Genomic DNA, 15,102 nt, shown 5'->3' with positions numbered 1-15,102 from the left:
ATGGTGTGTTCCTGTTTGTCCAATCGCTTTTCTGTGTTTGAAGATGATAAAGACTGTGTTGACGAGGACTGTGCTGACGAGGATGATGATGTAAAGGACACTCCAGTATTGAACCCACTCCCAAATAACCAATTCCTGAACATTGATGCCGCCTACCAACTAATAAAAGCGTCAACTCCGTCAAACATTGAAGACAAAATACCAACTGGGCCCAAAGAAAACATATACATTCTTGTTAAGACGACCACCAACAGCAAACAAGAATTTCCAGACGACTGTGGAGTGTGGGGGCGTGCTGGGACAACTGTGAATTCAACATTCATAGAAAAAGACGGCAAATTGAAGACAGTGGTTGTGAGGGATAGCCAAATCTGTGTCGAGAGGAAAGTGCAAAATGTACGGCAATACGTTCCGATAGTGCCCCAACCTGCCGATGACAGTGTAGTAAAGTGCCACCGATATTACTCTAAACTCAAGAGCTCGGATCAGTTTAAACGGAGAGTGACAATTTTTACAAAATTACCATCATCTAACAAAGACAAACAAGACATTGCAGTGGTGGAATACCAAGGTTCCTGGGAGTCACCAAAACTACCGCATGGCAACTGCACCAAGGCATCGGTCCCCTACCGCCGCACAGATCCAGCCATTCTCCGAGAAGCAGCCCACATCACAAAGCAACATCACCAAATGCCCATGACAACCTGTCAACAAATGATGCAAAATGATTCGATCAACGCTCCCCGTGCCAAACAAATAAGAGACAAAGTATACCGAGAAACCAAGAAGACAGACAGTGAAAATTTTCCACTTCATAATATTGCCGACGAAGTACTTTGCGTGATAAACATGTGCCAAAACGGGGAAAATAATGTGAGAGAAATATTTCTAACACCGAACAAACCTCCCAGCGTTATTGTGTATTCAGATGAGCAACTAGAAGATATGAAATCCAACTGCATAGGACCAAACGGGAGTGTCATCGGAATAGACAGAACTTTCAATCTTGGGCCATGTTTTGTGACAACAACAACATACAAAAATGTCAAAATTCTCAAACGCGAAACATTACAAAATCCAATTTTCCTGGGACCAATATTTCTTCACTGGGACGGCGAAACTGACAGTTATTTTAAGTTTTTGTGTCATATAAATTCAAAGTTAGGTTTTCCATCCGGACTTAAAGTGGGAAGTGACGAGGAAAAAGCCATCAAAAATGCCATAAATCAATCCTTTCACAAACCATGTCACCTTCTGTGCACCAAACATCTAAAAGACAATGTCAGGCGTTATCTCAAAGACAAGGATGGCTGCAGGGCGAAGGAAAGAGAGACTATAGTAAAATCAATTTTCGGCCACGATGGACTTTTAAATAGTGATGATTCGTTTTCTTTTGAATCGAAATTCGCGGATATGGATAGTGTTCTTGCCAAATTTCCAAATTTTCAAAACCATTTCCAGAACCGTTTGAAACCATTACTACACGACCATGTTTTCCTTCCTCTTCAAAATGGTACTGTGAACGAGCTCTGGACTAATAACAACTCCGAGTCTCTTAACAACAGAATAAAACAATCGACCAACTGGAAACCACAAAAGCTTCCTGATCTCATTCATAAATTAAATGAAATCAGCTCATATCAACTTAATGACCTTCGCCGAGCCATCCATGGTAATGGTAACTATATCTTGGATGACACAGTGAAACGCCATCATGTGTCTCCAGACGTATGGGTAAAAATGAGCAAGACCGAAAAACAGAAACGAACCTGGAAACTCCTGACACAGAAGCCGGTGGATCCTGATAGAAGAAACCACATCATTTCTACAAAGTGCAGTTTTAAGGTAAAATCCTATTACTACTTTAAATATTTCAAATCAATTTATTATCATTGAGCTTTACATCTCAATTGTGCAATGTGCAGTAAGTCAGTGGACATTTTGGAAGCGCTAGATAAATATACTTTAAATATAATGTAACGTAATGACGTCTCTTATATAATCATCTGTTTCAATCTAATCAATTATCGATCTTCTCTCATTGTGCAGGTCCCACCTACAGCCAAGATAGCCCAAAAGCCTCATCAGCGAAGAAGACCAAGAGCTGAGCGGACAAGGCGATAATGGGACAAAACTGTGATTAGTGATTGTGACTTCGAAATACCGATTATGACGATATCCCGGACTTGACGAAATTTTAAATTAATTGCCAATGACTAAAAACATTGCTGGAATGTGACAGTATCTCGGACTTGACAAAATGTGTATTGTGTTGTGGTTAAATGAGATATGTGGAGATTTTTAGAAGAATGCATTCTAAATGTACATATGTATATATTTATAGTATAGATATTTTAAGCTACTGTTACATATATTCGTAGTTGCTTTTGTTAGATTAGTGCTGGTTTTAGTAATTTTAAGTATGATTGTACGAGAAACTGAGTCTGGGCCCTGGTAGGGCGTCGGGTTTCACAAAACTCGATAAGAACAGTTTTCTCATTTCAATTATATTTTTTTTACTTGTAGTCGCTTTTGTTAGATTAGTGCTGGTTTTAGTAATTTTAAGTATGATTGTACGAGAAACTGAGTCTGGGCCCTGGTAGGGCGTCAGGTTTCACAAAACTCGATAAGAACAGTTTTCTCATTTCAATTATATTTTTTTTACTTGTAGTCGCTTTTGTTAGATTAGTGCTGGTTTTAGTAATTTTAAGTATGATTGTACGAGAAACTGAGTCTGGGCCCTGGTAGGGCGTCGGGTTTCACAAAACTCGATAAGAACAGTTTTCTCATTTCAATTATATTTTTTTTACTTGTAGTCGCTTTTGTTAGATTAGTGCTGGTTTTAGTAATTTTAAGTATGATTGTACGAGAAACTGAGTCTGGGCCCTGGTAGGGCGTCGGGTTTCACAAAACTCGATAAGAACAGTTTTCTCATTTCAATTATATTTTTTTACTTGTAGTCGCTTTTGTTAGATTAGTGCTGGTTTTAGTAATTTTAAGTATGATTGTAAATTGTGATACTTGGCTTCATATCATTAGTGCATGTTCAGTTTGGTCTTAAGTAAGATAATTTGTGTATATACCTAACGTGATATATGTTAGTTAAGTTAATTTAATTTTTTTATTCAACATGTGATTCAACTGTTATCTATTTTGGCAAAATGCGTTAGCAAACAATGAATATTTAATTTAATTGTTTTTCCGTTTAACACTTACTTTAATATTGGCCTTAGCAGTTGTTTTATTTTTATATAATATATTTATATTATTTGAATATAATTACATACACTATATACTTTTTCAAATCGAGATAAAATGCTCATCTTTAATTTTCAAAAACAATTTTAAAAGATATACTGAAATAATTATAATTATTGTTTTGGACCTTCGGCTTTTATTTTTCCAAATTTCCCTAAATTATGGCTCTTTATTGGGGTGGCCTCCTCGTGGCAAGAGCTGGGCAACGTTATTAAATAGACAAGTTAATCATGAATCATTTTTAACTTGTCTGAATAACGGCTAACAACCCCATGAAATGACTAAACAAGTAATAGAATTAGTATTGAGGATTTTTGTTTTCCGCTTAAATCGCCATTTGGGTCGCCATTTGGGTCTTTATTTTTCTTAATAACGGCTAACAACCCCATGAAATGACTAAAACATAGTAATAAGGATCTTATTATAATTGTTTTCCACTTTAATCGCCATTTGGATCGCCATTTGGGTCCATTTGGGTCGCCATTTGGGTCCATTTGGGTTCATTTGGGTCCATTTGGGTCCATTTGGGTAAATCGACGCACCCCAACCTCAGATACGATCGGGTTCGACATTCATAGAAATATTTCTGACTTTGTGAAAATATCATCATGTAGCAGCTGTTGACAAATTTTGAGGAAAAAGCAACACCAATTGTTTACCTTTTTTTTAGTGTAGAGATAAATTGATCAACAATATGACGGAGAAAATACTCCCAGTTGATAGTAACGTCCATGAACTGAAATTGGGGTCAAGTTTCGACCCAAGGTCCCGAGTTGCGTTTCACTCCTTTCGTTGTAAGTAAAATCTATCACTTCAAAATACCCACCTCTTTTCATATTGTATCTATATATATACGGTTTTATTTGTGCATGTTTTATAAGAAACAATAATTAATGTTTTTAGATTTCTGGAAATATGTATTTCTTTAAGCATAACCAGAACATATCAATGCTTTAACTTCAAAATGATATGAGAGTAATTTGATATCTTATTATGATGTCAAATTTCTGTTAACTTACATGTTAATTTTACAAAAATGTTAAATTATCAATTAATCACTACTATACAGATGATTTCATGCCGGCCTCGGTGGATACCACACAGCAAGGGATCGTAGATGTTGGTGAAGGGAACCAGGTTACTGTCAGCTTACCACACGTAGAGGTAAATATCACAAAAAAAAATAATTTTAACAAAGCAAGGGGTTTTATCATTTGTTTTTCAAACTAAGTCTAGCATGTCCAGTGACTGTGTCCATAGAATTTGGAAATCTGATGCTTCAAAATTGATGACAAATTTTCGAATTGTGAAACTTTTTAATTAGGAGTGGACTTCCTGGTGACAGTAGTTGAATTTGATTTTACTTTCATTGCTTTTTTTTTTTTTGAAAATTAAACCTGATGTTGGAATGGGAAATAAAGAGCAAAAATTGGAAAAAAGTAGTTGACTTTCAAATTAAACCTGGAATGAGTGATAAGAGGATGAAAAAGAAAGAAGAAGGTACAATATTTGCCCTGAAATTAAAAGTTGTTTAAATCTGATAAAAATACACATGTACCATCTTGAACATTTGTGTATATAAAGTACCAAGTTAATTACTTTTATCTTGTTTCAATAAATAGTTATGACTTAAACATTTTGGCATATTTGTAAGATTTGGTAAAAAAATGATGAAAAATGGCTTATTTTCTCATAGTTTTTTGAAGAGGAAAATGTGTCCGCAGCCGTCGCCCACAACGAAATTCATATATTTTATTTGATATCACATGATTAGTTATAGTGCGAGTTTTATTGTGGGTGACAGCTGCATCATATTTTTCTACTCAAAAAACTACTTAGGAATTGGTGTGTTCTGCTCAGTTTTATGAAAATTACGGGAAAATGCATTGTTTGTGACGTCACAATTAAACTTAAGGAAGTCCAATCGGGTAACTATATATAGATTCTTAATGTATTGGTATTCTTGTGTAAATAAACGTTAATACATTTCAATTTCTTGTGATATCTTTAAAAATCACTCTAAAACAGGGCAAAATATGATTGAAACGTGTACCTAGTTTTTTAGGAATTATGGCATAGTTTGGGACAGCTTTCTTTCCTTGGCAGCTAAATGTATCATTGTAAGAAGTTAAAACAAAGAGAACTGCAAATGGATTACAGCAAAGCTAAAATTACAAAATTGAGGAAGGGTTAATTAGATATAGTAAATAAGTTTATATGGAGACTTAATATAAACTTCATGATGGCAATTTAAAAGGTCTTTTTCGGCCACTCATATACAACCTAACATTATGATTTGGGAAGGGGAATTTCTGTTAAGTTTTAGCTAGTAATTTTAGGTTTTGGGAATAAAAAGCATACTTTAAACAATCAATGATATTTTCTCTTTTTATCAGGGCTCTGGCACATCCCATACAATGTACAAAGGCAACAAACGCCCCATCCCCAAAGAATGTGTCCTCATCATTGACCATCAGACTGGAACCTTCACCCTAGAGAGACTGGCCAACACTGTCAACTTGAAGAAAACAAGGTGTGGATCAAAGTTCTGTGTTTGCTAATAAATGCATAATCTAGCTTTAATTTAATATACAGTTATGATACGTTTGTAAATATGTGCTCAATGTTATTCTAATGTGTTACAGTACCCGCAACGGTATTTTTTACAATCCTATCCTATCGTATCGTGTATCAATCCTATCGTATCGTGCGTGTATACTGTTCTAACGTGTGTTAATCCTATCCTATCGTGCGTGTATACTGTTCTATCGTGCGTTAATGCTATCCTTTTCATAAGCAAGTAAATTTATTTCAAAGTTGCAAGTCGTTCAGTGCGCCAAATACGAAGATTTATTGAACAAGAATTGTAAAATCCTTTCCAGCATTCTATAATGATACTAATATCTTAATGTTTTAGATCAAACTTAACCAATATTACATGTAAATCATATCTGTAAGCATTGAAAATGAAAAATGTATGTAAACTATCGTAGTTCTTAGGAACAAGGTAACATATTTACCTGTATATCGAATGTATTAATTCGTACGCGGAGTGTATACTTGCTATTAATTTGTGTTTTTTGCCACATGTTTTACAGAAACAAATGTATTTATGATATAATTTTTATTTAATTAAAACAAGAGTTGTATATAAATTAAACCCGTTATTTTTTGTGTGATAGTTGAAATTGGGCTGATATGTTGTCGGCAATCAGCTAGGCTGTGTGGTAATATATGTAATATATGTGTATACTGTTCTATCGTGCGTTAATGCTATCCTATCGTGCGTGAATCTTATCCTATCATTTATCTTGTAAAAAATAACGTTGGGGGTACTGTATTGCTCATGATTTAAATTTTATCATTTTAAGCATAAATACGTACAAGTGTACATAGTAACGATAATTTGATAGCATATTATGAATTTGCTTACATGCTTTTAAGAAATAGGTTTTCATGATGCATTAAGTCTAACTTATTTTGTCAAAAGAATGGAAGGCAGTAGCAAGATCACACAAAACAGCCGACCTCTGACCCCTGTGGATATCAACAAGAGATCACCAGTCAAACAGAAGGCCTTGACCTCCACCACTCTCAATGTCAGCCCGCCCACTCCTCAGGTGGAATCTCCCACTGTGACTCCGGTCCATGACGAGCCAAAGGCCGAGGAAGCACAAAAAGAGCAAAGTAAGAACAAAACAAAAGAAGCCATTATAAAAGAAACTTTTTCTTAATTAGAACTTTTTTCCAATGGTTTCAATTTACATTTGATACATACTTACTTTCAATATGATTTAAACCATCTTTATCCTAATTATTAAAGCTTTCTAAAGAATTTCTATTTCTGGGGCGAGAAATGCACATTACCTCATCCAGTCCTTGAGGACAGATTGGGCATCAGTAATTCTAATTTAATAAGGAGTAAAAAGTTCCTCCTGTCTCCCTTTATTGAATGCTCTGCTGCATATAATTATGTCGTCTTTGTTTTTGCTCAATCCTTGTTATGTACATATCTTTCTTTCTGTATGTTTCTGTTTTTAATTGTGATATGACGTCTGAAATTCCTTCTAATTATAGGTTGGATCGGTTTTATAAGCGACTCATCATCTAGTGACTCAGATAACTCAGAAAGTGACTCAGAAGATGAGTCTAAGTCAAGTACTGGTAAGTTTCTTTGAAAAAAATCATCTATATATTTTCAGTAGCCATCTCATATTAAAGAGAGAAAACTGTTTCAGTTAAGAAACTATTTTTTTGGAAAAGTTGTCAAATGAGTCTTTATAGTCAGGTACATGCACTGGTAAACTTCGTAGGAAGAGCATTCTACCCATAGGCATATATGACATTAAGGAGGCTTGGTGGGTCAAGAAATTACCCATCTACAAGTCTAGCCTAAAATTTATGAAATGATTTCTTTAGCCATAAATTAGTTATTTGTAAAGAAAAAAATAAACATTTTTCAGGGTTGTCTCTAAAAATGGAAGAAGATGGAAGAAATAAAAAAGTAGAAGGGGGGGTCTAGGGGTCTTGTTTATAGCTACAATGCAATAGTAGCCGTGTAATTTAGGCCTTATAGGTGGGGGAATTCCCCGCCTTCCGGGTCTTAGAGACAACCCTGATTTTTGTTTTAAAATTTTAAACTCAGTAGTTTTCTCTATCTCTATTATATTCATAAACTTCTATATCTTTATCATACAGAACTCTTCTTCTTAAAGAGATTGATAAAGTCTGAAAAAGCCAAGACCATCCAGCACTCTTTAAAAAAAAAACAACTTTATAGACATATACATGTATACATTAATGATAATATTCTAACTTGATTTTCAATGGCCCTCTTATGTTATATATTGTTTTTTATTTCTTAGTTTGTAAAGGACAATTTCTGTTAAAATTTGCCACAAAGTGGTGGACATATTATATGATATATCTCTTGATTTCATCTCTTCTCAGCAGGAAAATCGAACCAGAGTCTTTTTGGATCTCAGAATCAGCTGCTGTTTCCCTCTGTTCAGTCCTCATCCAATATTCTGGGTAAGTATCTACTGTATATCTGTCTTAATAGAGTCGATCCATGATAAAAACTTTTCTATATTTGTGATCCTTTTAAAAAAAATTAAATAACGCAAATTCAGCTATTGCTTATTTCAAGAACTTTTAATAATTGAAAAGCAGTCTTGCATAAATCATATGTTAATGAAAAACAATAAACATGTTGAGATGAATTTCTTTTCTGTGAAATTTTTCACACTAAATGATATCCAGTATAGATGGTGTATGGTACTGTAGTTTTTCTGGTGATATTTTCATGGCACTCGTTTTATGAATGTAAAAATTGGAGAGATTTTGATATACCACATATATCTTAGTTAAGTTATAAAGTTATCACTCTGTTTCAAAAATAACAGGTTTGCATTGGGTACTTTTCAGCAGAAAATAAGAATTAAAACTAGACCTGATGTTGCATGTACTTGTCACAGTAATAAATTCTGCAAAATTCTTGTCATTGTAAATTGTTTAGAACTGTTTTATTTATTTTTACAGGTAACGACCTTGCTTTGAGTGACTCTGACTCTGATTAAGTGTGTCAGCTTGGTTTGAAATATTATTCTTACTTTATTTTGCGGGACACCAGGGCTTTGTTTTATATTTTAAAAAAACCCAGAGTGGTACATTTTTTCAGTCTCTTTTAATGAGTGTAAGTGAATATTTTTTTACATTTGTAATATAAATTATAATCATATCAAACAATTTCAATTCTAGTTAGTTAATTGTTATATAATTCCTTGATTATGTTTTACATTTGTAACATTTCGTGGCTTTTGAATAAGAAGCATTTGTAAATTTGGTCATAAGTTCTTTTGTAAAACCAAGTCCTGGCATAAGGGCCATAAAACTTAGACGGGCTTACTTTTGATTTCAGTCTCACTTTTAGTCAAGAAATATATGGTGGAAAAGTGAGACCGAGATCAAAAGTGAGCTTGTCTAAGTTTTATGGCATCAGGGCCAGGTCCTGGCATAAGGGCCATAAAACTTAGCTGGGCTCACTTTTGATCTAATTCTCACGTTTACTTAAGAAATACATGGTGGAAAAGTGAGACTGAGATCAAAAGTGAGCTCATTTTTAAATTAGTTTTATGGTCCCGGGGCCAGGCTCTAAGACCATTAAGCTTATATGAGCTCACTTCTGATTAAAGTCTTGTCTTTATATACAGAAAGGATAATTTTAATTTTGGGGGGAAAAGTGAGAATGGGATTAAAAGTTGGTTTAGCTCAGTTTTTTTGCCCCTGGGGCATTGACTGCTTTTAGCTCAAAAAAGTTAAAAGAATTTTATAGTGGACATTTTTTGATTTGTGTTGCTGTGCAACATACAATGTATTTGATTATGTGTGTAAATAATTACAACAAGGTCTCTTTGTGGTTCATGTTTAAAACAAATAAAATGTGTAATTAATGAATTAGTGGACTGTTATGTTATTTACATATTTTCAATGACATTTTTTTTCTATTTTTTATGGAAATTTGTGGATTGCAGTATCATTATTGTGTTGTCTCATTATGCTAGTCTAATTATGATAAAGCACTTTCGTGACTTTGTTAGCAAAATATTTCTAACATATGGGAATTGAAATACATTCATATGTACATGTATGTCTTATGGATTTACTTATTGTAAAAGTGAAGATGTTTGTGTATTGTATTTATTGTATAAATGTTTTTTTCTCACATAACATTTCGGACAATTTTACTATACAGTAAAATACGCTTATAACGAAGTTCCAGGGACGGGCAATTTTACTTTGTTATAAGCATAATTTGTTATATCCGTCAAGTTTACAACATGTTATAAAGATACGGGGAATGAAAATCACTTCGTTTTACTGTATTAACAATTTCATTCATTTTTGAAAACCATCAATTGCATTTTTAAACTAGAAAATCGAATGAATGATTCATTGATAAATAATTTTTCAATTATATAGATACAAATTGTACATGTACTATCCAAATGTTTATGTTTTTCTTTTGCACATTTTAAGTATTCTGTTTGGATTTTGTCATAAAATTTCTATCATTCTTAAATTGTTTTTAATCAACATTTAAATCTCTGTGATTTTAGTACACTATTTGATTAGGATTGAAGAGCAAAATTCTTTACAATCAAGAAATAATTTAATTTTTTTTTTTTAATTTTTGAAATTTTAAACCACTCAAGCTTTATAGAAATTTCATCTCAGATCTTTTGTATTCTTTACTTTTTTTTAAATGCATACATTGTTTCTAAGGCATGCTGCATATAAATTAGAAACACATAAAAATTAAACGTAAAATTACATGTAAGTTTTAAAATGATAATTGCAATTAAAAAAAAATCAAAGAGCATTAACAACTCAAATATACTAGTTACATTTTTCCTTTATTTTGTAAAGACTACAACCATTATGAGTTTGATTTATATTAAATTTACGTTGATATAATACATGTATATACCGATAAAGTTAGAAATGAATGTGTAAAAGTCTCCATTGTCTTTCATGTATCAGATGATGACATTTGATGCAGCATGTTTTCCATGTTTTCTGTTGTATAAAATAAACGAGTTTGAATTTGTTACATTGTTTATTTATTTCATGACTTGATTTTCTTTTCAGCACTTTCTCTTCATCTTGATTCATACAATCTCTATGCATCAAGCATCGAACGATGCTTTATATAATTTTATATATAATATTTTGTACAGGTTTGGCGAGTGAACGTGTGTTGATGGGTGTGAAGTAAGTTAAAATACTAGTGTATCCACAAGCTTGATACGTGTAGAATTTCATCGATTTACCCCTTTCTCAAATATATATTAGTATTAAATTGCAGTTTAAATGTTGTGTGTAGGATGTTTCACAGTCTGAGATCACCATGTACGCAAATCGTTAATATCTGCCTGCCATCTTTGAAAATATTACCATAAACACTTGCGTTGAGTGAATTAGGAGTATGTTCTTTAGTTAATTTTGAGTGTGAATCACAACGTATTTAAGTAAAATTACATGACTCTTGGCCTCAAATGCTTAATGACAATAGCATTAAGTACAGGTAGTACTAGTATAAACGATAGTGTTATACCGGTATATATATACATAATTATACTCAACAAGAAGGGCCAGCTATAGAAAATTTATTTTTTGCAAAACATTTTCTATTTCTTATTGAAGCAAATGATAAAATTACCGATAATACATTTAACATGATCAATAAAAATGTCCATGCAATAATAAACATATGAACAACATGCAGTTGAAAAAACAAAGAAAATGTATATCAATACAGGACATCAAAGGGAAAAAAAAACCTATTAATAAACATGATCAGTCCATACTGTTGTAGTTACTTTTGTTTTCAGCATCTTGTGTGACCAACACTAGTCCCAAAACTTCCCTGCTTGGATTTTGAAAACTTTTCATTAAATTTTAGCAGTTATCCTGGGGAATCCTTGACCATTCCTCAACAAGAGCAATCTCAAGCTCGTGGAGAGTGTTAGATTGGATTTACTTCAAGTTGGTATTTGTCTCTGGATGATGTCCCATACATGCTCTTTGGATTAAGGTCAGATGCTGGCCAATCCATCTTCTCGTTTGTTTTCTTTTCCAAATATTAATTGATCACCTTATCCATCCACAGGCTTTAAATCTCCCATTTGTCTTCCTCTATGCCTGAATCGCTCGTTCTTCTTGCTCCATACACACCTACGTCCATCATTGAAATCCAGACAACATCTGGATTCATCAGTCCAAAGCACTCCTTGGATATGATTGATGGTTCCAGTTGACACGACCTTTAGCAAACTGGAGGCGACGATTGCAATGTTCCAAGGTCAACGGTGGGCACAATGCAGGTTTCCTGGCACGCATACAGTCCCGCATCATGAAGTCGATTTCGTAAGGATTGTTAAGACACCAAGCTGCTTACCAACTGACGTTGAGAAGATCAGCTTTAATCATTTTAATGGCCCTTGCAGCTTTTTTGATGCATGGTTACATGTTAAAATGCAATAGTCTGCTAATATTATGCAAATCATAAATCATATTCATTTTGCAGTTTGCTAAACTGTATGCAAGACAACCAATACCACAGGAATGTGGAGACCGCCAAACTTTTAGTTATAAAAAATCTTTCTCGTTTGAGCTTCCAAAGTTTGTTTGAGTAACAACTCATAAACACATACGGACACCAAAATAAGGCAAATGTTTACAAAAATTATAGTTTTAATTTTAAAAAAAATATCAAGTGGGCCTAATTAACTGTCTTTTAATGTTAAGTAAATATTCCGAAAACTTATCGTCCATACACCTTAACCTCCTTTACCACCAAAGCGTTATTCCCCTCCCCCAGGTAATCGGTGCTCACGATTTTGAAGACGACATATTGACCCTCCAGACACTGATCACAATTAATATCAACCTTAATTAGGTAGGAATCGGGCCCCATGAAGTAATTACAATACTCCATGAACTCCCACTCATCCGTCATACCGACCCTCACTTCTACGTCGTGAAGCCTGGGCCAATGTTCTGGAAAAAAAATTTGTAGATTTATATATAGTAGCAATTAATATGTAATAAACACATTTATACTATATAACTGTTTTGGTCCCGCCCTAGAGTCAGAACTCCTACCTTGGGGGACATGAAATTTACAGTTTTTGCATCCTGGTCTATGTTCATTTAACTATAAATTCAGTTTTTCTTTCAGGAGTCCAGAAGTAGAGCAGAAGATGTTTGAAAAATGATCAATTTTTCCCCATTTTTCACCTGCACTCATGGCCCCTGTACCTAACTGTATTACACTGAGACATGAAATTTACAATTTATGTTACCCTAACCCTAAAATGCACCATACAAAATTTGAAAAGAATTTGCTAATTCGTTTTCAAGAAGTTTAAAATGTTCAATTGTTAACACAAGTTGCACGACGACGGACGAAAACCGATGGCAAAAAGATTAAGTAACCTAAAAACATGCACATCTTCATATAACTGAGACTTACGAAAATACGGTGCGTCCAAGATTCCAAATATCTCTACTCGGTCTATCGAAACATTCCGTCCAAAATCAAGGACAAGATAGGGAAAGTCTTCAAAGTTTGTCCGCGCGTGCGCATTGTCGTTGGTCGTGATGCCATCAACGGCGTATTCGAAGGGATAATCGACCATTGTAGAGCTTAGATACCCGGATGAGTGCAGGGCTATATTCTCGAATTCTTTCTCATCTAAAGACATAAAATTGGTGCACTTCTTATAATTTATATTTTATAAAGTTAAGTATTTTATCAAAATCATTACGAATCCTGTCCACAAAAACAAATCAATAATATGCAGTGTTATAGAGTATAGTGATTTAAACAGAACAAAGTTAAGTTTTATCCTTCTCCACGCCACGCAATTATGCATTAATGAATTGAATTGATATGAATATATTAATATTCAAATTAATTGACAGACAATGGGAAGACAACAGTTTCTGATTGGCTTAAGAACAATGAGGAATCGATGATTACTGGCTCGAAATTCAACTCCCTCTCTTGGTTTGATTGTTTCTCTTCCAGTATTTCGCACATATGTCTCCTTCTTAACTTCTTTGTATCAATGATTATAGAAAAATTCTACCCTGTCGTCCTTTCTCGTTCAGTTGTTTCCTATACCGTCCTAAATTGTATGATTGTACTGGCACAAAAGTGAGTTTTTGGATTCATGCAATTTTTCCGTTTTAAACGTTTTGAAGATACTCATTTCATAAGACTACTAGTCTAGATGATATCCCCAACCCGCGCAAGCGCAAGAAATAACATATTTAATAGTTTTTGTATGTCGATCCAGGTGTTTTTGTCTATTTTAGTGGTACTTCGTCCAATTTTGTTTTTCATTAAATTGTTTAACCTAATTTGTACAAGAGTTCAACAAATTCCTGGGGGGGGGGGGGGTGTCAGGAATATTATTGAATTTTTCATGGTTCACATATTGATACATAAATTAAGGTTTACAACCAATTTATTAGTGGTATAAAACAGGGACATGATAAGTATATGAATGCGAGTGCATGCATATTTTCGTATAATTTATTTAAAATCTAAATATCCAGTGAACCTATCCTACATATAACGTTAATATGTCTACCCGCGCTCTTGATAATTTCGCTCTGGAAAGTTCTTTCCATCAAAACTAAGTCAGTTTACTTTGTTTTTCATTAGTTATTTTGTCAGAAAAATAGGAATAAAGTATTACTTTACACTATTTTTAAGCAAATAATTTAACACAAAATTTTGGGCCATAACACTATTATTAGAAAAGAAAATTTCAAAATATTAGTTTTTTTTAAAAACTTGAACTTTTCCCTCTAATTTTAAAACTGTATATTAAAGCTTTTTTTTTTTTAACGGAAGCAAATATAGCATAGAAATTGCCAAGATCATCGATCTCTTTAAAATAAAAAAAACTTAACAAATTACAGCATATGATGTTTCCCGAGTGAAGAATAATTCTCTGCACAGGCCCAAAGCAAACAGTATTTCGTGGCGCCTGAAACAAGAAATTAAAAATTTCACATCAATGTTTAAATGAAATTTCCATTTACCTTTTTTTTTTGGGGGGGGGGGGGGGGCTGGAGCAGATCAACAGAAAAAAACGACCTTTAAATCAATCGTTTACTGTAGTACAATCAAACTTAACCCAAACAGCAATATGATATTACGTTTCATTGACCATTTCACCAAAAATGAATAATATAGAAAAGACTTGTAAGAAGAAAGCTATTTCCGAATTATCTCAGAAAATTTCAGGAAATATTTTCATCATAGTA

At 33.5% G+C, this 15,102-nt stretch overlaps 3 protein-coding genes across 4 annotated transcripts; 2 read left to right on the top strand and 1 right to left on the bottom strand.

The window, feature by feature from the left end:
• LOC128162213 (uncharacterized) lies at positions 1-3,164 on the top strand. Its single transcript, XM_052825392.1, has 2 exons — positions 1-1,845; positions 2,050-3,164. Exons 1-2 carry the CDS (start codon positions 1-3, stop codon positions 2,122-2,124), a joined length of 1,920 nt encoding a protein of 639 aa, XP_052681352.1. The 3' UTR covers positions 2,125-3,164.
• A 657-nt stretch (positions 3,165-3,821) lies between these two features.
• Positions 3,822-9,731, top strand: LOC128163950 (ELL-associated factor 1-like). Of its 2 annotated transcripts, none has more exons than XM_052827647.1 (7): positions 3,822-4,052; positions 4,328-4,422; positions 5,655-5,791; positions 6,749-6,945; positions 7,336-7,422; positions 8,212-8,289; positions 8,800-9,731. In XM_052827647.1, the coding sequence occupies exons 1-7, from the start codon at positions 3,953-3,955 to the stop codon at positions 8,835-8,837; spliced, it is 732 nt and encodes a 243-aa protein (XP_052683607.1). In that variant the 5' UTR covers positions 3,822-3,952; the 3' UTR covers positions 8,838-9,731. The 2 variants fall into 2 exon arrangements, with proteins under 2 accessions (XP_052683607.1, XP_052683606.1); XM_052827646.1 differs by having other exon boundaries at positions 3,824-4,052; positions 8,209-8,289.
• A 1,834-nt stretch (positions 9,732-11,565) lies between these two features.
• On the bottom strand, positions 11,566-13,510 carry LOC128163953 (uncharacterized). Its single transcript, XM_052827649.1, has 2 exons — positions 13,295-13,510; positions 11,566-12,819 (listed from the first exon to the last, which is right to left on the bottom strand). The coding sequence occupies exons 1-2, from the start codon at positions 13,458-13,460 to the stop codon at positions 12,584-12,586; spliced, it is 402 nt and encodes a 133-aa protein (XP_052683609.1). The 5' UTR covers positions 13,461-13,510; the 3' UTR covers positions 11,566-12,583.
• Positions 13,511-15,102: the final 1,592 nt, after the last annotated feature.

The sequence above is a fragment of the Crassostrea angulata genome, chromosome 9 (genome assembly GCF_025612915.1).
Source record: "Crassostrea angulata isolate pt1a10 chromosome 9, ASM2561291v2, whole genome shotgun sequence".
Classification (NCBI taxonomy): domain Eukaryota; kingdom Metazoa; phylum Mollusca; class Bivalvia; order Ostreida; family Ostreidae; genus Magallana; species Magallana angulata.
Note: the sequence above shows the minus strand (reverse complement) of the source record. Positions and strands in the feature narration are given on the sequence as shown.

Coding starts and splice junctions, on each gene's coding strand:
- LOC128163953 (XM_052827649.1), bottom strand. CDS start 13,460: ATGGTCGATTATCCCTTCGAATACGCCGTTGATGGCATCACGACCAAC. Junction 12,820..13,294: donor CTTGGACGCACCGTATTTTC/GTAAGTCTCAGT, acceptor TTTTTTTTCCAG/AACATTGGCCCAGGCTTCAC.
- LOC128163950 (XM_052827646.1), top strand. CDS start 3,953: ATGACGGAGAAAATACTCCCAGTTGATAGTAACGTCCATGAACTGAAA. Junction 4,053..4,327: donor TGCGTTTCACTCCTTTCGTT/GTAAGTAAAATC, acceptor ACTACTATACAG/ATGATTTCATGCCGGCCTCG. Junction 4,423..5,654: donor TCAGCTTACCACACGTAGAG/GTAAATATCACA, acceptor TCTTTTTATCAG/GGCTCTGGCACATCCCATAC.
- LOC128162213 (XM_052825392.1), top strand. CDS start 1: ATGGTGTGTTCCTGTTTGTCCAATCGCTTTTCTGTGTTTGAAGATGAT. Junction 1,846..2,049: donor CTACAAAGTGCAGTTTTAAG/GTAAAATCCTAT, acceptor CTCATTGTGCAG/GTCCCACCTACAGCCAAGAT.